Source organism: Crocodylus siamensis, chromosome 2, assembly GCF_052110815.1.
Source record: "Crocodylus siamensis isolate JL-2025a chromosome 2, ASM5211081v1, whole genome shotgun sequence".
NCBI classification, from domain to species: domain Eukaryota; kingdom Metazoa; phylum Chordata; order Crocodylia; family Crocodylidae; genus Crocodylus; species Crocodylus siamensis.
The window spans coordinates 252,005,022-252,026,959 of record NC_143396.1 but is presented as its reverse complement, the minus strand read 5'-3'; the positions used below and the strand labels follow the sequence as shown (position 1 = coordinate 252,026,959).

At 44.0% G+C, this 21,938-nt stretch overlaps 1 protein-coding gene and 1 long non-coding RNA gene across 3 annotated transcripts in view; both read left to right on the top strand.

Moving 5' to 3' along the window:
- Positions 1-1,475: 1,475 nt before the first annotated feature.
- On the top strand, positions 1,476-9,806 carry LOC149872015 (uncharacterized). 2 transcript variants are annotated; one of them, XR_016440575.1, is made up of 3 exons: positions 1,476-3,039; positions 8,098-8,221; positions 9,680-9,806. It is a non-coding gene; the product is annotated as an uncharacterized LOC149872015 (long non-coding RNA). The 2 variants fall into 2 exon arrangements; XR_016440574.1 differs by lacking the exon at positions 1,476-3,039 and having other exon boundaries at positions 5,701-8,221.
- A 679-nt stretch (positions 9,807-10,485) lies between these two features.
- The window catches only part of SEC23A (SEC23 homolog A, COPII component), a 53,057-nt gene continuing 41,604 nt past the window's right edge, over positions 10,486-21,938 (top strand). Inside the window, exons 1-6 of the mRNA XM_090033642.1 lie at positions 10,486-10,641; positions 16,551-16,792; positions 18,994-19,051; positions 19,321-19,407; positions 20,606-20,842; positions 20,971-21,050. Coding sequence (XP_089889768.1) covers positions 16,572-16,792; positions 18,994-19,051; positions 19,321-19,407; positions 20,606-20,842; positions 20,971-21,050 — 683 coding nt within the window. The 5' untranslated portion in view covers positions 10,486-10,641; positions 16,551-16,571. The remainder of the gene's footprint in view (positions 10,642-16,550; positions 16,793-18,993; positions 19,052-19,320; positions 19,408-20,605; positions 20,843-20,970; positions 21,051-21,938) is intronic.

The following is a 21,938-nucleotide window of genomic DNA, read 5'->3' as shown; positions in this document are numbered from 1 at the left end:
CTGAGCCGGGCCGGGTCAGGGTGCGGGGGAGGTGCCGCTGCTTGGTGCCAGGTGCTTCCCGCCCGCCCGCGCTTTCTGCCATGCGGGGGGCTGCGGGCAGGGCAGCCTGGCGTGCCGGGGTCCTCCCGCAACGCGGCCGTCGCGCGAGCTCTGAACCCCGCGCCCTGCAGCGCAGCAGCGCGGGGGGGAGGGGAGCGCAGCCAGGGCTGTCTGGCCGCTGCGCCGCCCCGCATCGCCCACGCGCTGCATGGGCGCATTGGGCCCAGAAACATGGCAGCGTCGAGTCACAGTGGGACTCTGCCTAGGAGGAGGATTACTAGAGGTGAACGATGGTGCAGTCAGCTCCCGAGTGGCTTAAAAATACCACGTATCTTTTATTAGGTCAATTCGAATGGAAACATTCTTCTTTGCAAGCTTTTGGGTACAAATACCCTTTGTCAGGCAGAGGAAGTGTCTGCCTGAAAAGTGTACCTGAAAGCTTGCAAAGAAGAATTTTTCCAGCTGTTTGAGTTGTTCTAATAAAATACCACAGCACCTCATTAAACTTCGCCAACTCATATGTGCTCATTTGAATGATAAAAGTCAGATGTTATTAGAAGAGCAGAACCTGCAGGGTTCAGGTGAAGTGGGATGGATTCTTTCCCTGCTAATCTATGTGTTACCAAAGAGGGATCCTCCACTTGGTTCCATGTGAGGCATCAGCTATAATTGCAGGAAGCTCTCTGACTCTGTGCAGAGTTGTCTATTGGGGTATGGAGTTATCTCCATTTCACAGATTGGAAACTGTAGCACTGAGATGCTGTTGAGTGGAGACTTGAAAGTAGATCTCCCAATCCTTAAGGTAGCTCTAAATTACTGGACCACCTATCCTTTCTGACACTTTACCCTTGTTCCGTACAGACCTACCCAGTCAGTTTGTTACTAGAATGAATAGTAATGAATGACAGAAACAGCTAAAATATTTGCTAAAGAAAGCATTCTTATTTCTTTTCATCATCTTTGGGGCTTCCATAATGAAAGTTGGATTGTGCTTGAGGATATATAGGAGGAAGCTCTTAAATCATGGTCTCTACAATGCTCAATGCAGCTTCTTGAAATGATAGCCCCTGTGCTAGAAAAAGAAATATCAAACACCATTGTGCACAAGCAGTTGTGTGATATTAATCTATAACTACCAAATAATGAAATCTTTAACAAGCCACTGAGTCTTTAATAACAATTCTAGGGACCTGTGCATAAAGCTCAGCATTAGCAAGTGGTTCATTCAGGTCCAGTACTTAAGAACAAAATCCTGCTCCATTTCAGTCAACAGAAGTTTTCCATAAGTAAATGTACTGTGTTCATAATTTGTCCCATTTGGGAATTCCCTTTGGCTTCTGTAAAAGTAGACAGAGGGTGCATCTGACTACACGTGCATTAATGCACTTTTTCTAATGCGCATTAAATTTAGTACCTCCAATGTAAGGTACTAAATGTGCATTAGGCTGCCTTAATGTGCAGTAGCACAAGCTCGTATTTTTTAGGTGCCACTTAATGCACAATAGCCTATTTTACTGTGCATTAGTATAATAGCGCAGCTTTTATACACTGCTTTAACACATGGTAAAATAGGCTACTGCGCATTAAAATACATGTGTAGACATGCCCAGATAAATGTAATTATGAGTTTGATATGAATTGTACTTTTGTATAGATAGATCACACTGTCAGTCTGGGGTATATCTCAGAAAAATACTTTAACTATCGAGGACTTCAAAATCAGTTATTTTATTTCTTTTTCATCCCACTTCTATGTATTTCCTTATTTCACATGAAAGAGGATACATGGAAACTCAATTAAAAGCAAGTAACTCTTTTAAGAAAAAAGTTAAATATTATATAGAATATAAAATATTCCCTACCCATCATGTAACATGGGGATAATAATACTTGTTTGCTGTATAAAGCACTGAGTGCGGGATAAAAATATATAAGAACATGGTGCTTGATTCAGTCAGTGGTACAGATATGCTATTGACTTCATCCCAAAAGGCCAGTGCATGGATATTAAATTTGATTGCATATTCTGTAGTCATACAGGCTTGTTTAGATCCTATATGAAAAGCACCAGTAGTGCCAGGCCAAAGTCTAACTGGAAGTCTCCACCTGTGTAAATCTGTAGGCAGTGTATTTTAAACTGTTATTTATTAAGTTGCTGACTTAGAAGTCACTGGTAACGCATATTCTTTGTGTTCTCTTTCTACAATAATTTTGATACAGACTGAGCTGTGCTGTGCTATCCACAATCTGGATGTTCTGCACGCATGGTAAAGATCAAGGGGTAACCCAAACCACTAGACTAGCCTTGTATCTCCATTTTTTATAGTAGTACTGGTTATTTCTAAAGGACTATATTTTCGGAGCAGTTTTGAGCAAACACTACCCTAGAACTTTCCTCTCCATTTAATTTTTATTTGCTTTTAAGGTGTTTCCTGAAACCGTTTACGTGTAGCAATCCACTTTCTTCTGGAACCGGATGTAACTTCCTATTTCTGTGTGCAAAAAGTGTGGTCGTCATCACTTGAAATACGACCTGCTTAATTAAAACTACAGTTGCATTTCTGGAGAATTTGACATGGTAGCCAAGAAAAGCCTGCACTCTCTCAATCTGTAAATGGATATATTGAAAATATTCAGATGTTAGGAATTATAAATGTATCTGTTCTGAAGAAAGAAATTATAAAAAAGAAAACAAAAACCAAATGCAGGATTGTGATACAATTGTAAATATAAAATACGTTAAAATGATTTTTGATTTTGCTTTTTAAAGTTGAACGACATACATTCAATTAGCCACTTTTAAACTGTTGCAAGCAACAAAAGTGGTTTTCTGAGGATATCAAGATCACTGCTGACAAGGCTTAATAATGGAGTCCATTGAACATCTGGTAGAGCTAAACATGTTTCAGCAGGCGAAGAAGAGAAAACTGTCAAAGATGAAAACTCTATCTCTTTATCAACTGCCTAGGAAACATAAAGGAGAAATTTCCCAATGGGAAGGTAAGTTGCAACCTGGGGATATTTGCCAAAAACTCTAAATGTCATATATATGTCTAACATGGAAGTAAGTGAAGAAAAACATAGTGTAGCTTCATATTGAATACAAGGGGTAACAGAAAGATGTAGTTATCTTAGTAGTACTCCCTGTAGTACTCCCAGATCTCCATTTTATTTTTCTACCTATCCATTCATCTTAGTACTTTTGCTTCTCTGCGTGTTCTCTATCATTATATTATCTGTGACCCCTTCTTGGAAGGAAGTTTCAGATCAAGTAATGCAGGATTTTGTCCATATCAGAATGAAATCTAGATTTTTTTAAACATGTTAATAACAAAATGATTTTACACCTGTTATCCTCACTGGGATTTCACAGTGGTACTCTAGTTTTTTTCCTTCCTCTCTTTCTATCATTATCTCACTTGTCTCCTTTTGCATGCCATCTACAGGCATCCCGAGAGTTATATCTCCTCTTTCTGCTTTACACCCATTCTTGGACAATCATTATATTACTTGAGCATTCTCAGAACCTGCAGTACTGAGGGAGTCTTTCACTTGCTGAAACATCATTTACCAAGCAGATATTAGTCATTCCACAGCTGTGCGTACAGTTTGTCCTCTGTACAGGATATAAACAAATAATAGGGAGATAACATTTGGGGTTCCATTCTGTGTTGCAGGATAAGGAGCCCAGATATTCTTTATAACCCACAGATCAATATCCCTTCCACCCGATGGTGGCATTAGAGTGGGTGGCACAGTCCTTCCATTTGGGCATGTCCTATTTTTGGTTCAGATGAGAAATGATGGGTTGCATAGAAATATGACTACAAGTATAGTTGAAGTACCATAAATGGGTGTAAGGATGTTTTGGCCACTAATAGTTGATTAATGCAATTGTTCATTACCACCTGGCATACATTTTCAAACTTTCACACACAATGTACACGACAATGGTAGTTTTTTGCCTTCCCACAGTCAGTTATGGTCAAATTCCTTAGGAAAGACCACAGTTACTGTTTTATTTAGGACAGTTTATTGGCCTGTGTCAGGGTTATTGTTTAAATATCTTCTAAGTTGGTAACATTATTTTGCAAACCCAGTCATTACCAGGTATCTTGGTTTTCTCTGAAAAAAATATTGCAAATTTTCTGATTTTTAAAAAATTGGAAATTCTCTGATTAAAACCCGCAAATCTATGATTAAAATGAAATGCTACTATATATGGGTATCAATTGAACACAGTGTTTTATTGATACATTTACAATTTTAAGGCAATTTGGAAGCCTACCAGTGCCTCAATCACTATAATAAAATAAATCCTGTGCACCCATAAATGTTGGTATTTAATTTCAGGTTTTTTATCATGGAAAATCAGAGCTCCTCTTCTCCCTTAGCTCACCAGGACACAGGCCCCTCGTTCCCACCTACAGCCCCACAGCCCTGCTAGCGCCCCTCACTCCCCAGCCACAGTCCCTGGCCCTACTGATAATCCTCACTCCTCACCCACAGACCCCTACCCCCAGCCCTGCTGGAAAGGGCCACAGCTACCATGGCTACGGGGCCAGGGAACTGGTCCGCAGCACCTGGCCCCCTAGCACCAGCATCAAGCCCTGGCTGCTGCCAACAGGAGGCAGCAGCTGCTGCGATGTAGCAGAGTGCAGAACCCAGCTCCACCCTCACACCCGCAGGCATCGCGGCCGGAGTGGAGTCCATGGGGGGAGGCATGGTGCAGGGTGCTCACTGTAGGCTCAGGTCTTCCTGCCCTGCTGCTCTCCACCTGAGGCTTCCATGGCACAGCAGGGGGAACCTAGTGCAGCAAGGCAGAGTGGGACCAGGTAGGGATGCTTGTTGCCACTGCAAGCGTCATGCTGCCCTGGTGAGGCTCCCTCTGCCTGTCCAACAGCAGTGATGGGCACAACTCCATGCTGCCACCCCTGCTGCTGCTTGGTGGGCAGGGGGCGCCTAGCCAGGGTGGTGCAGAGCTTGCAGCAACAAGGAGCTTCCCTGTTCCACCCTGCCTTGCTGTGCCAGGTCCTGCCCACTGTGCTGCGGAAGCCCCGGGGGGAGGACAGCAGGGCAGGGAGCCCAAGCCTGCAGTGGTCAGGCTGCCCCAACCCCTGCCTCACATGCAGATCTGGGGGGCACATGCCTCTCCCGTGATAAGCCACCCATTGCCCTGTACCGCTCTCTGCCTGGGACTTGCAGCCAGGCATTCCAGCCCCAGGCCCCAAACTGCATGCACTGCCCCAGCTGGGCAGAAGCTCCAGCCCTAGCCTTGCTCAACTTCTTCCCTCCCTGTAGGGGCATCAATCTCCCCTTCCCCCCCATGCCAGACTTATGTGCGGGAGCTGCTCTCCAGACTGCCTAGGAGTCAGGTGCGTATACATGCACATGATGCCCTTGTGCCTGACTGCCCTTCTCCCACTCCCCCAGCCCCTTGCAGGTTGGAACTCTGCCAGCCTGCAAAGAGCTATTTGCAAAAGTGGAAAACCTGCGTGTTTCTCCATTAAAATGAAAAAAACCCCATGTTTTTCTTGAGTAAAAGGGAAAGTCCATGTTTTTTTCCTGTTTTCCCGTGGGAAATGGAAATCCCTGGTCATTACAGCAATTTTATTTTGGGAGAAAACAAAAACTGATACACTACTTGTAGCCCAAACAAAACTGTAATTCCCATAGGGCTAATTTTGAAAATGATTATTCATATGTTGTTTTCCCCTTGTTTTTATTGAAGGATTTTGGAAAATCCTCATTTACATAAATGTATCTGGTAACAATTAAAGAACAGTCATAAGAATTTAAACATCCTATGAATAAATAGTTAAAAAAAATAATAGCTATTCTGTCTTAGGAAAGAGCTACCAAGCAAATATAATTGTCCTTAGAACAAGTAAGGCAATTAAATTATGGTAGTAGTAGCTAAGCACCAATATTTGGAAAAAAATATGTATTATTAATCTAAGTAGAGAATTAACCATTATGTTTCTGCTTGTTTTTTTGCACAGTTCATTGATTATATATTTAGAAATACCAAACACATGTTCTATCTACGTATACAAAAGGACACCCTTAACAAAGCATAAAGGGAATAACTCTGAAATCAATTAAAAACAGTAATTCTGAGAATATATTCAAATGATCATCAAGAATAGAAAGCAGTCAGTACCTTATTAAATACAAGTCTCAAATGACAGGCAATGTGCCAAGAGAATTTGAGGAACCTGTAAATGTTATTTTAGCTGTCTCTTCCATATTGAGAATTTTCTTAAATAGAAGAGTAAAAGAACAAAGAGGGTAAAAGAAGTGTATACACATGTGCATTGCATAAAATTAAACATTAATAAAAGGTAACAGTGGTTTTCCAATACCACCTGATCTCAGAAATATAATTAAACTTGTGTTAGAAATAGCATATTGTAGCTAACGTTGCCAAGTGAAAGACATAAAGCTCCATCTAGTGGTTATATCACAGCATTTAAATTTTAAACGTTTTGAGAATTGTATCAATAATTTATTAATACACAGACTCTCTTCCAGTTAGAAAATGTAAAATGAATACAAAACCCCAGGAGCATACAACAACTAGGAATGATGTAAAATAATTAGAAATGGCTAATTAAGGAAATCTTCCAGGCATTAAAAGCAGGATACCGCTGATACACAGGGTGGATCACCAATTGACAAAGTTCCTGTACCTTGAAAAAATGCCTTTGGGCATCAGTAACACATTAAATATGATTATGGGGATATGTAATTGAGCATGTGAGGGTCTCCTTTCTTCAGTGGCACTACTCATAAAGCTTGCATTGAAATAGTTTCCTCAGCTGGGGTCTAAATGAGGGAGTAAGTTCTGTATATATACACCAACAAATCTCAACCAGAGTGTTGCAGCACCCTGAAGTGCTCTGAGTTCCTTTCAAGGACACTGTGGGATGCTATGCCCCATTGGTGATGTGTGGGGATTGCACATGCACCCCTCAACCATGGTGGTGCACCCCCTGCAAAAAGGTCCTGTTGACATTGCCAGTGGTCCTGTGGGCAGTTGCCGCTTGCCAACTCCTGCTCACCGCCGACACCGCCGGTGGCATCTGCCGGCAGGCAGTCCACGATCATTGTCGGTGCTTGCCACCCTCTCCCCCCTGCTGCCGAGAGTGCTGCAGCTGCCTGGAGGATCTCCCTCTTTGCCGCTGCCGCCAGCGCCACCCCCGCCTGTGGGAGCTTGCCATGCCCCCCCCAGCCCCTGGGGGCCATGCAGTGTTCATGCTATGCCCTGTTAACATTGTTAGGCATGCAAACACGAGTCACAAGATAAACCCAGAGATTTCAAATAGTAATTCATAGTGTGGAAAGCATTCCAAGCTGTTGTGAGCTTTCTGAGTTCTTTGCAACAGAAAAGTTGGTCTAGTACTTTCCTGTAGTCAAAAAGCAAGTGAAAATAAGGGGTACCCTGGGTCTAACAAGGTGGAGAATTACCGTTCTGTATGGCAGGGGTGGATCTAAGGAGGGTGCACTGGTGCAGTTACACCACCCTTTGGTTCCTGCTCTACCCAAACCTGAAAAGCAAGTGCCTGGGAGGGGCAGCATTTCTATTCAGGCAGAGCTGAGAGAGTTAGTTGACTTCATGGCTCATTATATTCTCCCCTATTCTTGTTAATCTCTCTCTACTCAGGTGTTAAGATCCTCTATCCTTCTTAACAGTCTTGATGTTTCATTATGGTCAGACTATCCTTCTGCAATGTTGCTGTCTGTTAGCTGTTGTTCTTCTAGTTCACAGCCCTGCAGACTGTTTTCAGCTCAGGCTAAAAACCTTAACTCGGATGTGGTAACGTTAACTCAGGTGTAGCAATGACTGCCAGTGAAATATTGGTATCACTGCCAAGGCAGTCAAGGCGGCTAGATTTTGTTTAATGAATCTGAATAAAAAATGTTCATTTAACACTAATGACTCAAGGACAAATGATATCCCTTGACTGTTTTTTTTGCTTTGTATGCTTTTTTTTAACTTTATATGTCCTCTAGCACATGAGTGAACATGCCAGTAGGACATTCTTTTTCTCACAGCATATTAAAGTGTGGAACTCATTGCCACCAGATGTGGAAGCTTACAGTTTAGCCAGATTCAAAAATGGATTGGAAAAATTATTGGAGGAAAGAGGCATCGTGGGAATAAGGGTCTTGTTATACAGTAAGTTTGGTGGCTTCTAGAGCTCTTTACCCCTGGACTGGCTGTATGTTAGCACCTTTTAAGTGGCTTAAAGTACTCATTATTTGGTTTAAAGTTACACCACTCCAGGGTAGGATTATCTCCAATCCACCTAATTTTGTTCCGGTTCCATTACTGCATGGCCACTTCCCATAGCTGTTCTGCCCAAGTTGAAGTTCTCTGGTATCCCAGAATGCTGTGCCCCTTCCTGACACAGGATGAGCAGGGACATTGGGGCACAGTGGGGCTGGGCATGGTTCTCACTCCTTGGGGATGTTGGGCAGCATGAGCATTGCAGCCCCAAAGTACACGGCAGCCTTGGTGCCTCCCACTGTTACCTAGACTGGCTATGTTTGTGCCAGTGGTGGCACAGTGGGTGGCCATCGCCTGAACTCTGGAGAAAAAAGGATCAGGCCCTTTGGAGCTCAGGCAGCACCAATATCCCTGCTCTAAGTGTGGGGCCACAGTGTTAGGTTCAGCAAGATCAGAGCCCCAGGGAAGCTGCTTCCCCAGGTCTCTCTGGTCCTGCTGCAACTGACATGGTGGTGAGCTTGCTGCCTGGCAGGAGCAGCCAAGAGGTCCTGCTCCTAGTCCTGCTCACCAAGCTTCTAGTGGCAAGTCACAGCTGTGCATGTGAAGGACAGTCAGAGCAGAGTTGCCTTACTGTGCGACTGCTCCACTAAGACGATTAACATTTGTTCGGCTTACAGCATGAATGATGCGTGCCCCTGGAGGCTGTGGGGAGCACAGCAACCACCAGCAGATGCATTGGCAGCAAGGGGGGGTGACAACCACCCACACAAGCTGGTGGCAGCATTGGTAGCAGCCACCAATCTCAGGGGGAGGCACGTGCCCTCCTGTGTTCCACCTAGGTGTTGCCTGTGGCTTACAGTGTAATGTTTACAAGGCCCCGAGGGCCACAGCCTGTGAATCAGAACTTCCTAGACCAGGGGTAGACAACGTTTTTTGGCTGGAATACCGAAAAAACACAATGTCTACCTTGGAAGGTGCCAGAGTGCCTGCATGCTGGAGCCCAGAGCAGCTGTTTGCAGCCTCCCGTCTGCAGTCGGCCCAAGGAGCCCAGTCTGCTCGCAGCATGGCTTGCAGCCTCCCAGCTGCTTGCTGGGAGCAGCCTGGGCTCCATGGCTGGCAGCAGCTGCTTAGAGCCTGGGCTGACAGTGGTGGGCTGAGGAAAATGGCCTTGCATGCCATGCTTGGCACACGCGCCGGGGTTTGCTGACCCCTGTCCTAGACCATGAATGCTGGAGGCTGCAAGTGAGAGGGGAACAGCAGGAAAAAAACTGGTCATACCCAGTTCCCCCTGCCTTTCACCATCCAACCTCTGCTGCTGTGTGACATGAGGTTGAGGGGGGTTGTTATGAATGTTTCCTAGTCTAGGTCTGAATCAGATCTCACTTCCCTTCGCTTTGTGGCTCTCAGGTTTCTTCAGCAGCAGCAGCACCTGGATGTTGGACAGGACCCCACCTTGAGTGATGGTGACTCCCCTTGGCATCTTGTTCAGGTCCTCATCGCTGTGGATGGCCACCTGGAGGTAACAGAGGATGAAGTGAGTTTTTTTGTTGTTGGGGCAGCGTTTCCAGCCAATTCCAGAACTTCAGCCGTCAGGTAGTCTGTCTCTGCCGTCAAATGGACTGGCGCCCCAGCCCCCACTTGCTCAGTATAATTGCCCTTGCAAAGCTGAGGGTGTGCACAGCCTGCAGGAAGACCTACTTAGCCTTAGCCAGGACCTTAAATCCCTGCTTGCCACGACCTGGCTTGATTTCAGTCTTATGTAATGATGCCCCTCTGCAGAATGGAAAATGGGCAACGTGGATTTCTGGCCTGACCCAGCAAATGGCAGCTCTTACGTGCATTTGGCTTTTGCTTCCATCTTAAACTGAACCGTACCCTGCTGCCCAGTTAGTAACGCTTCTAGCTTCTCCTGAAGTGGAGACAAGCCTGTGCTGTGTTATGGGCTGCCCCTCTGCACCCCCCTTTTCCAAAGCCTAGATCCATCTCTGGCTGTGCCTGTGCCCAGCCGTGCCCGGGGCAGTCCGAGGGGCGAAGCTCGCAGCTCGGCCGGGGTGCTGGGTGCGGGGATCTGCGGCCGGGGAAGGGCAGGAGCGGCCAGGCGGCGCCCGTTAGGCCCCGCAGCGCACGGGGACCCCTCGCTCGGTGCCTCGGGCACCTGCGGGGCGGGGGCGAGGAGCAGCCCCCGCCGCAGGCGCTCAGCTCGGGGCGGGGGCGGGGCCGCGGCCGCGACTCGTTCCCTGCCCCTTGACGTGGCACCAACTCTCCCATCAGCCATGTTGGCTGCGTCGGCGGCGCCGGGGCTGCTGGGTTCACGGCGCGGGCAGCGGCAGCGGCAGCGGCTCCTCGGGCTGGCGCAGGGACGTGGGCAGGTGAGTGCGGGCCGGGGGAGCTCTCCCGCCTCCCCTGACGCGGCGCCGGAGCCCCTCATGCCCTCATTGTACCCCCTGCCAGGGCCAGGGCCGGGGGCCAGGCAGCGGTGTGAACATCCCATCCCACCGGCGGGTGGGGGAAGTATCCTGGCCCCTCCAGAGCAGCGGGCGCGTCTCACCGCGCCCCGGGGCCCGGGCACCAGAGGAAGGGGCCGGGGGACGCGGCGGGCTGTTGACAGCATGACACCCCCCCTCCTTCCCCAAGGAGCTCTTGTAGGGAGAGCCGCAGCTCGCACAGCAAAATTGCCCTTCTGCAGCCAGCCAGGGGAGCCTGAGAGGTGGGCAGCAGGTTTCTGTCCCTGGTCCCCACAAACCCAGGGCACCACAGCTAGGGCTGGTTGCCACACGGGTCTTTGCACCCCGGTGGCTTGGCTGGAATAAAGAGCGGCGTGGTCCGAGTGCGGGGGCAGCTGTCTCAGCCCTGGTTGCTTGCATCTCTGTGTCACAGGGTGTATGTGGCACCTTTACACTCATCTCTGGCAGCACTGGGGGATTTGTACTGCTTTAACTATACCAGGTCTGGCACCTGTATGGTTAAAACTCTGCCAAGTCCTAACCATGTCTTTCCCTTAGATTAGATTTCTCACCAGAAGTGCGTTGCCAAAACACATGAAAGGGTTGCAAATAAACTTTGAAAATGAATTCTCCTTTGAAGGAGAAAAATGTGGGGAAGCTGAGTTTTCCCTTGCAGGCTGGCAGAGCTCCAGCTTGGGGGACCCTCTTGCTCTACATACTGGAGCTGATGGTGGGGGCAGGAGAGATGGGCACGGAGTCAGGACTGCCCATTGCAGTTTACAGACGGGTCCTGGTGCAAACAAGGTTGAGAACTACGGTCTTAGATGGCCTGTGACAGTGGTTTCCACTTCAGATTTTACTGGGTCCTGCTGTTCTTTTCCACTGACATGTTAGACTATAAAGTACACGGTGGGTCTAGGAGAAATGTTGAGGGGTGACAGTGTCTGGTAATTTATAACATTTGTGAACTGCTGGCATGGATACCATACGCTGATCTTAAAATCACGTCTTAATGGAGGGAATGTGGGGAGCAGGACTAGGTCAGGAAATCAATGGAAGTGTTGCCATCCATTTATTAATACTCAGTTACATGCTGTCATTTTGATAACTTGAGAGTTATTCTTGCTACCTGTCAAGTACTGCCTTGAAATAATAGTATCTGATAATTTACTTAGAGACAGATAAGAAAGGATCACTGAATCAGAAATAAAGTTAACAGTGGCTCAGATTGATTAAAGTACAGTAGATATATTTTATTTTTGAAGGAGAGTGCACTCCATTAGGCTGTTTTTATGGTATTTAAATGTTATTGTATGTCTCCTGTCCCACTGGGATTCCTATCAAAACAAGATGTAGCTCTCTGGAGGTTTTGGTAGTCTCATATTTAGTGGATATTTATTTCAAAGTAGATTAATAGGTTTCTGAGAGAGGTTTGGAAATATTTAAATATGTAGTTTGTATGTTCACAAATGCTGTAATAAATGGGGGAGGAGGGGCTCTTAATATCTGTTTCTGAAGAAACCATATCATTGAATGCATGTCTGCCTACATCAATCAGTCAGACTAACAGCTGTTTCTAGAACGGTTATTCAAAGGCATGCATTTAAAAAAAACAGTATAATTATGGGGTAGGTTTCTGTAATATAATACATCAGATGTATTTGTCATATACCAAGGATAGAATTCTAGAAAGTGTTAAATGTCTTATACTTTCAGTGACTAAAACAACTAGGGATATTTACATGAGTAAACATTTTTAAGATGAAGTCCCTGTGTCAAGCTTATGAGCCTTGTTTCAGTGAAAAAGGCATGTGGGTAACCACAGTAACTCACCACTGCAAAATGCATTGTCTGACAGTCTGTATCCTATTTTGGTATTAAATTGTAACACGGAGATGTAGTTGGCTCTTGAAAGGGAAGGAAAAGATGGAAAGAATGGGGAGGAGGGAGATGGAACCAAACATGCTTTGTAGACAGGACTCTTAAGAGTTGGAATAGTATTTAACTTGTCACCACCATCAGTATCTGTCTGCCTGCATGCTTAATAGTACTATTAGTCATCTTACAACTCTGTGTGCACTCTGCCCTCTGCATAGTATGTAGCCAAGTAATAAAGGGACAAATAATTTAATGTGATCTTATTTCAAAGGATTAGCAGCAGGAGGGGTATTCTCCTATAGTGGGAACCCTCCCAGAAGGGGTTTCTGGTGCAGCAGAATGCCCCTGCCTTGCCCCCACCACTGTGGGTCAGCTGGGAGTAATACAGGGTGAGACTGGCTGCCGTGCTGAGCCTTGCTGTGACAGCAGAGTGCCCCTTCCTCACCTACACTGCTCCACAGTGACCTGTGGGGTGAGGCAGGCTGTCGTGTCATGGTGGCAGCACTCATGGAGGCTTGCTGTAATGGCAGAATGCCCCTGGTCCTCACATTTACCTCCCTGTATTCCTGTAGGTTGGCTCAGAGGAGTACAAGGAGTGGGGACTCCAGGAGGGTTCCCACCATGGGAGAATGTGTGCCCTGCTAGTCAGAGGGCTGATGGGATGGGGAGGTATTCCCTAGGGACTGGAACCGTCCCCTGGGTATCTGTGGTAGGTGCTGTTATTCAGCAGCTTCTAACTCCCAATTGACACTCTGGCTGGGGAGAGAGCAGACGGACAATAAACGGGTTCCCATCACAGCGGGGGTGTCCCAGGGAGCATCCTTCTATTGCCTCCTTGCTGGAGAACTTGTGAAGCTCTCCAGCTGTAGGGCTGCAACATGACTGCTTCAGTGCTCAGACTATTTTTTTACCCGTAAGAATTTTAGAGAATTCTTCAGGGGTGTAGGTTGTAGTCGTGTTGGTCTAAGGACATAAGCAGACAAGATTCTTTGGGGAAATCCAATATCTTTTATTAGACCAACTCATAGTTGGAAAAATTCTTCTTTGCAAGCTTTTGGGTATAAATACCCTTCAGCAGGCTGAGGAAGCATCTGCAGTTGGTGAGTGCTCTTCCTGGATGGAATGAATAGTAAAGAAGCCAGAAGCTGGTATGCATGCAATAAAGCCAGTCAGTGAAGATGTAAATTGAGGAGTCAGTGGGTGAGAGACAGGCTGGTGGGGAGGGAAGAGGGGAATGAATGTAGCTGGTAAATGAATGTAGCTGGAGTCAGATGTTAGGCAGGTTATAATGTGTCATAAATCCAATATGTATATTTAGTCCATGATTTTTTGTATCCAGTAGGTTGATGAAGTGAAGTTCATAGGCTTGTCTGTGAAAGGTGTTTTGTAAATTCCCTTTGAGGATTAGAACTGAGAGACTGGAGAGAGATTGGTTTTCTTGTGAGAAATGTGCCCCCACAGATAACTGGGTATTCTTGTCTTCGATAGATTTCTGGTATATATTCATTTTGGTGCACAGTTGTTGTTTGGTCTCTCCTATGTATTTTCCATCAGGGCATTTGTTGCATTGGACGAGATGTATTACATTTCTGGAGGTGCAGCTGTAAGATCCAGGAATGCAGATAGTTCTGTTGTGGGGTATAGGAATTGTGGGGGTGTTGAGATACATTGGCAGGTTTTACATTTCTTGTCATGCTATGGTCTGGATTCATTTGGTGTCTTTTGGGCTATAGGAAGTTTGCTTCTGGTGATCATGAGGTAAGCAATGTTCAGTGCTTGTTTGAAGGCTATGATGGGTGGTTTTGGGAAGATCTCTTTAAGAACTGGGTAAAGAGATCTTCCCAGAAGATGCTGGGTCCAAAGTCGGCATGCAGTCCCGGACTTGGTGAGCCAGGTGCTACCTGGCATGTGGCTCTGGAGCCAGTGTGTGGGGCTGGAACCAGCACATCAGTAGGGCTGTGCAAAGCTTTGGTCCCTGATTCAATTCGGCAGAGATTCAGCCCAATTTGGTGACTGAATCTCTGAATCTGAATCATAGGACCCTTTAATCTCTCTGAATATCTCCAGCAAGGAGGCAATGGAGGGATGCTCCCTGGGACACCCCGGCCATGGATCTGAATCATAGGACCCTTTAATTTCTCTTAATTGAATCAGAATCCTCTGAATTGATTCAGAGAGATTTGGAAAGACTCAGAAATTCGGACATAGATACATTTTTAAATGTTTTTTCTACGTACTTCTAGGTAGCAGGGGATCATGATTGCTGCAATGCTGGGGCGTATGGAGTGTCCCACAGAAGCACAGGCAGTCCCCAGCATGCTTGGCAGCACACCTAGAAGTGAACCGGAAGCACTTCCAGTCCCCTCCTGGGGAGCGTGCTAGGGGCTGCCCCGCACCCTCTGGCTCAGTGACTGGTGCCTGCTGGGTCTGGGGGGGGCACCTGGGTTCCCCCTGTGGACGATTGCCGAGCGGGGGGAGGCCCCAGTGTGCTCCCCGGCGGACCCAGAAGTGGACCGAAAGTATTTCAAGTCCACTTCCTGGTTTGCTGCCTAGCATGTGGAGGGCTCCCCCCGCACTCCTGTGGGATGCTCCATGTACCCAAGCATCGCAGTGATCACGAGCCACGCCTGCTACCTCAAGGTATGCAGAAAAAGCTTTTAAAGCCATGTCTATGTCTGAGTCACTGATTCTCTGAATCAGCATCAAATCTTCAGGTCTGGATTTGGCCGAATTGAATCAGGGACAGTGATCTGAATCAACAAATCGAAGCACTGTCCCTGATTCAGGCCCAATCGGACTCAAATATGGCCCGCTTTGTGCACACCCTACATCAGATTTGAGCCTGTGTGCTGGATCTGGCTGTGGACCAACCCTGTGCACTGGCCTGGTCTGGATGCAGTTTGGAGAAGAAGGGGGGCTCCCCATGGGTCCAGACGTTTGGCAGTGGAGCTAGTGGGAGCGGTGGCAGCCTTAATCGCCATGGCTCTGTACAAGTTAACGATACCACTGTTCCTTTTCTCTCCCCTTACCAGATTTCTGGATCTGTGAGTATCCCTTTTTCATCTGACAGCCTGTTATCCGAGGTGGTTCAAGCACCTACATTGAACACCTTCAAGAGTAAATTGAATGCTTATCTTGCTGGGATCCTATGACCCCAGCTGACTTCCTGCCCTTTGGGTGGGGGGCTGGACTCGATCCTCCGAGGTCCCTTCCAGCCCTAATGTCTATGAAATCTATGAAATCCGTGTAATTCATGCCCCAATTTCCCCCCAAAACCAGCTGGGGAAGAGGTGCAGGTTATATTTGAGAAAATATGGTATTTTTTTTAAAGATTATTGGTATGTTGTGTCTTTAAATGCTGCTTATTCTCTTAGTACATTCCAGTTGTCACAAAACTGAAAATGTAAAAACACAGTGAAATTTCTTGGTGAATTAGTTAATGGAAAGTGGCAGATTAAATCACTGCAAAAGAAGCAGAATTAATAATTAAATTACTTCAGTGGTGATGCCTAGAGCAATCTATAAAGTAGACATGACATCCTTTTTTTAAACAAGTCTCTTTCAAAATATCTTTTAAAATGCTCGCTTTTTCAATGTCCTGACTGCTTATCTGTTAAGCTCCTGATACCACTCTGGAATTGTCTCATATATGTTCTTCAAACTAAAGCTAGTTTGAAGGTGGCATGTTTCAATGCTGTTCATATATTTGCAAACCAGGCAATTATTTAGCACTTTCAAACAAGATGCTACACCCTGCAAGTGTTTTCTCTTTTTTTCTTCTTCTTGGAATTATATACTTTACATTTGGCACAACAGAAACATTCACGTTTCTTCAAGAGCATTTTTGACTAAAAGTATAATACAATATCAGTTGCAGTTTGGATTTTTCTTTCTAATTTTGATTTGTTCTTTTAATAACTCTGTATATCCAATTAATTAAATATCTTTAATTTCAGAAATAAAGAAAGAGTTTAACAATGACAACCTTCCTAGAATTCATCCAGCAGAATGAAGACAGAGATGGAGTTAGATTCAGCTGGAATGTTTGGCCTTCAAGTCGCCTTGAAGCTACAAGAATGGTAGTCCCAGTGGCTGCTCTCTTTACACCTCTGAAAGAACGACCTGACTTGCCTCCCATTCAATATGAACCAGTTCTGTGCAGTAGGACTACATGTCGTGCAGTTCTGAATCCCTTATGGTAATCTCACTGCATAAGTTTATGTAATACTTTCTGTAGGTATATCTTTTATTTAAAATATTTGAAAAAATGAGTATGAGCTGATCATGAATACATCGTAGAAATTAAAAGAAAGTTTTAATCATCAAGAGAACCTCCTTCTCTTTTTGTGTCCTTGCGAGAAGGTATTTAACAGCAATTATAGATTAGCTGGAATCTGACAGGCCACTGCGAGCACTTCTGCTATGGCCTTGAATTTGTGACTTCTGGGCTATCAACTGTGTACCTTAATGCCCGCATCACCCTAGTTCCCCATCAAGAGCACTGAAATTCTGGAATAGCCTGCCAGCAGGAATAGTGAGGGCACAGCCCCATAGCTGCTTTCAAGCCTGAACTTGATCAGTTGGTGAATGTGGCTGCTGCAGTGTCCAAGGAGTCATTGCTTCAGTCTTACATTCTTAAGTTAGTCCACATCACAGACCCATTGGGCTCAGTTTTATGATTTTGTTGTTCTTCAAAGGGAGGACCTAGATAGCTGTAAAGTGAATGTTATTGGTAAAGTGGCAGTGTTATGCTGGGAACCTGGCACAGTACGTGTGTATGACTGAAGTTTAGCAAAGGTTTATCTTTTTAGCAAAGCAGGTTTAGCAAAGTTTATCTTTTTCAGAAACATTACATTTGACTCAGTCTTTTAAAAATGAAAAGCAAGGGCAACCACAGGTGTAAATCAGTGGTTCCCAAACTAAGGGTGTGTGAGCCCCTGGGGAATTCAGGTGAAAAAGCTGAGTTTACACTAGAAGTCATAAGCTGACTGGAAGTAGAGTTGTGAGCCCTAAAAAGTTGTGTACCACTGTTATAAATGAAGAGTCATCTGTAGCTGGTGTGAATTATCTTTCTCTTTCAATATCTTCACATCACATTTGGCTATCTTTTGCTTAGTCAGACACTCAGTAGGTGATATTATATGGCTCATATTGCACAGCAGCTCAGACTAGATGATCCAATTCCCTTTCTGATTTGAAAATCTATCAACTGGCACAGTTTTAGTAAAGGCTTGCCTTTTTACAGCAGATGAGGATCTGCTCCAGAACCTTCAGTGATAATCTTTTGTTAACTGTTTTGCCTTTATTCAGGTTTCTCTTGCTTTATGTGGGTTCTGTATGTGCAAATTCGCTCTTATGTGATGGTGCTTTTAATACCAAAAATTTGTTATATGCGAGGTAAATTCACTCTTATGCGATCACTGTGGTGGAAGCCTGCAGTCAGCTGCTTTGTTCGGTGCATTGTGGGAGTGATGCACACCAAAATATAGTCTCCCGTGTGGATTTGTGCTCCTCGCTCATTGTCTGCGAAATGTGTTTCTGTAGTTGCCATCCCCATAATAATAGCGCCCTGTGCTTGTGTGCACTGTCTGCTGTTGGTGAGTACCAAAATTGTCTTGTAAAAGTGGTAGAAATGGGCCTGGGGGTCAGTACAGTCAAGGTCTTGGAACGTATCCCTGTTTGTTACATTGTAAAGGGGGTTCCCTTTATGTAAATTTGAGTTGTGCACATTTTCCAGGAATGCATGTACAACATAAAGCAAGGGAAACCTGTACTGTGGTGACATGACACCAGAAAGTATGCTCTAGGAAGCACACAAATACTTACCTAAAAGCAGTTGGTGAATTTTTTAAATGCACGTAAATAACTTCAGAGCACAAGTCTCACTGGCTTTTGAAACATGCTATACAAATAAATTGCACAGTAAAGGCATTATTATTATTTGTATTGAAGCAGTTTTTGGGAATTAACTCATTGTATTAGATCCTGTACATGTGTAGTAAGAGACACTTTGTCACCCACAGAGCTTGCGGTCCAATGGATAAGATAGATGGAGGGAAAGAGAAAGGAGACGAAGAACTGAGACACGTGAAGATTCATACAGAAAGTCTCTAGACAAGCTGGACATTGAATCTGTTTTCATATGTTCCTAGTCCTGTAACTTGATTATAATACCCTCCTTCCTTTCTGGTCTGCAACAGGGTGATTTAGAAGAATATTTTTTGGTTAGGGTGGGACCTTTTTGAAGCAAACACATCTATGACAATAAGGGAAATAGCACTGTAAACTTGTAGAGTGAATGTTTAGTGGACATACATGACACGCATCTAATATAAAAGCTTCTAAGTAAACTAAAGCCATTCATAATGCATTAACTTTTTTTAATTCTTATTTTTATAGCCAAGTGGATTATCGGGCGAAACTTTGGGCTTGCAACTTTTGTTATCAGAGAAATCAGGTAAGAAAATGGAGTATTTAGAATACAGGATGATCTTTTAAATGAGGAAAATGAAAAACCATTTATCAGATTATACATTTGAATTGGACTTGGATATTAGAAGGATATTAATTTTGTAGATGTCTCTTCAATCTGAGAGGTCAGTATCAAGGGATTTTTTTTATGATAGTGATAACTGACATTTGTTACAGATATAGGTCTTGATTTTTCAAAGATTTTTTGTAATTTTGAAACTGGTACTTTATATGTTTTTTTTTCTCCTTTTGCAGTTTCCTCCTACTTACGCTGGTATATCTGAAATGAATCAGCCTGCAGAACTTTTACCTCAGTTTTCTAGCATTGAATATGTAGTCCAGGTAAAACCATCAAATAATTTATTTGATCAGTTCTTCGACACTAGATAGATGCTAGCTATGTGGAACATGGTTTAATTTTATTCTTGTTCTGATGTAGCAGCAATTAAAATTCAGTGAATAATTTACATTGTTTAGCTGTAAACCTTCAACCAATCTTGTCTTTTCAAAATGAAGAGGACTAGTTTTGATTTACTATAATCCAATTTTAAGACTACAGTATTTACTTGGTAAGGCCAGTAGAGTGTAAGCAAATTCTCTGTGGTCTAGACACCTACATTTTATTGTGTTGTGTTTCTTTACCAGCAGTTCAACTGATTGTGCTGCCCATACTGCAGATATTAGTCATACTACTTATCAACAGAATTAAGTACAAAGTTTAGTATTGGGTCAGACTTTGAAGTGAAGTTTATATTTGAAAAATCATGTGTTGGTATTGGAACCAACTGATTTAAAAGAGTAGGTGGAGAGTGATGCAGCATAATTAATTCAATTTGGATGTTCTTTCTTCACAATTTTCTGTCCACATTTTATCATAAGTAATGGGAGTGACTTAGAAGGTTTTAATAGGAGAAAAGACCTGTGACAAGAAACTTAAAAAATAGTATTATTTAGATTGGAAAACAGGGGGAGAGACAGGAACGTCAGCAAGTTATCTATCTTGAAAAAGGTAAAATCAGAACTGGTTAGCACTTCTTTTTGCCTTAGAACGATTGCTAATATTAAAGTGGAGTTAATTTGAAAAGACCAAAAGGAAGTTCTGGTTTATAGAGTCAAATTATAGAATGAAATGCCAGAAAAATCATTAGGTCTAATATTCTGGTAGTTTTTCCCTTTTTTGAAGTTTTGGGTAATTAATTGATAGTAACATCACTGTGAGTAGAGTAAGATAACATATTAAAGGTTGGTAAAATCATCTCATGCTTCCACATTATCTGTGCAGGCCTCTACATGTTTTTTCTGCTATGTTTAGCATTACATTTCTGTGCAGATTCCATTATGGCTGGTAATTCTCTCCTCATACAGCATTAGATCCTGGCCATTACTTGAAGGGGCTTGTCAGATTTCATGGTATGAGCTGGTGTGGCCAATCTTGTATTTAATGAAACTTTTACAATTTTTAGTTTTGCAGTGTTCTTTTTTAATGTAGTAAGTGCTGGAAGGTTTAGTTTTCATGCAAGTATTTTCTTTTTTCTTACAGCGTGGTCCTCAGATGCCTTTGATATTCCTTTATGTTGTGGACACTTGCATGGAAGATGAAGACTTGCAAGCCTTGAAGGAATCCATGCAAATGTCATTAAGTCTTCTACCACCAACTGCATTGGTAGGTCTTATTACCTTTGGAAGAATGGTACAGGTCCATGAACTTGGCTGTGAAGGGATTTCAAAAAGTTACGTCTTCAGAGGAACAAAAGACCTGTCTGCAAAACAACTTCAGGTAATAGGCAAGAAATAATTAAAAGCAAAAAAGCTCCCAAATAGTTTGTGAAGTTGACTTTCAAGATACTATGGAAACAGTTGTTTATATATTTTTGCAAATATATGTTTTTTTCACTTTTTTTCCAGGAAATGTTGGGGCTTACTAAAGTAGCTGTTTCTCAAGTAGGCCGGGGTCCTCAGGTACAACAGCCGCCACCTTCCAACAGGTAGGTTATTTAAAAAAAACAAAACCTCTCTTTGCTGTAGTGCTTCAGCTTACAGGATTTTTTCTGCTGTAATGTGTAATTGATTCATATGCATTGTTTCTCAGGTAGGCTGACTCCCATACATTTTACATTTTAGTAGAAATAGGTTTTTGGCTTTAAGAGTAACCTGGAAAGTATGGGGAGTTTTAGCTCAACAGCCTCAGAAACTGAGGTAAGTGTGAAAGCTACGTGTGATGCTAGTGAATTCTGCATTAAAAGAGAACAGTCAAAGCTCTGTAAGTTAAGGGCCCTAGAGAAGTGCTTGTCAGGAGCTTATTGATAACAGATGCTCTTTTCTGAAAAGAAATTGGGCAAGGAGAAGAAAACTATGAGAAGACTTGGATATGAATAACATTAATTTAGAAGAATGATGTAGAAATCTTCTGACAGAAAATTATTACACACACACACACACACACACGCACGCACGCACGCGTGCGCGCGGAAATAGGTTTATGATCTTAGGCTGGAAGGTTTTAATGCCTGCCATATTCCTCCCTTGCCTCCTACACTAGGGACTGTGTATGTATCTTGTTCTTTCTCAAGCATCTCCTGTGCTCCAAATTCTTGGACAGGAAAAGACAAAGTATAACTGGGGCTCTTTCCTGCTTCACATTCCCTCTGCCGCCTTCTTCTGGCAGAATATTTGACCCACAACCTCTTAAAATTGTTTTCTTGCTTTCCTTGCTAAGTGCTAATGATTTAATTTTTCTGTTTTTCACTAAATTCAGTAGAGATCTGACCAATGCTTCTGAGAACATTCCCTTAAATTGTGAAATTAACTGGACATAAGGTTCCAAAGTTCATATCCCAACAGACAAATGGGCCACTAAATGGACCCCAAGACAT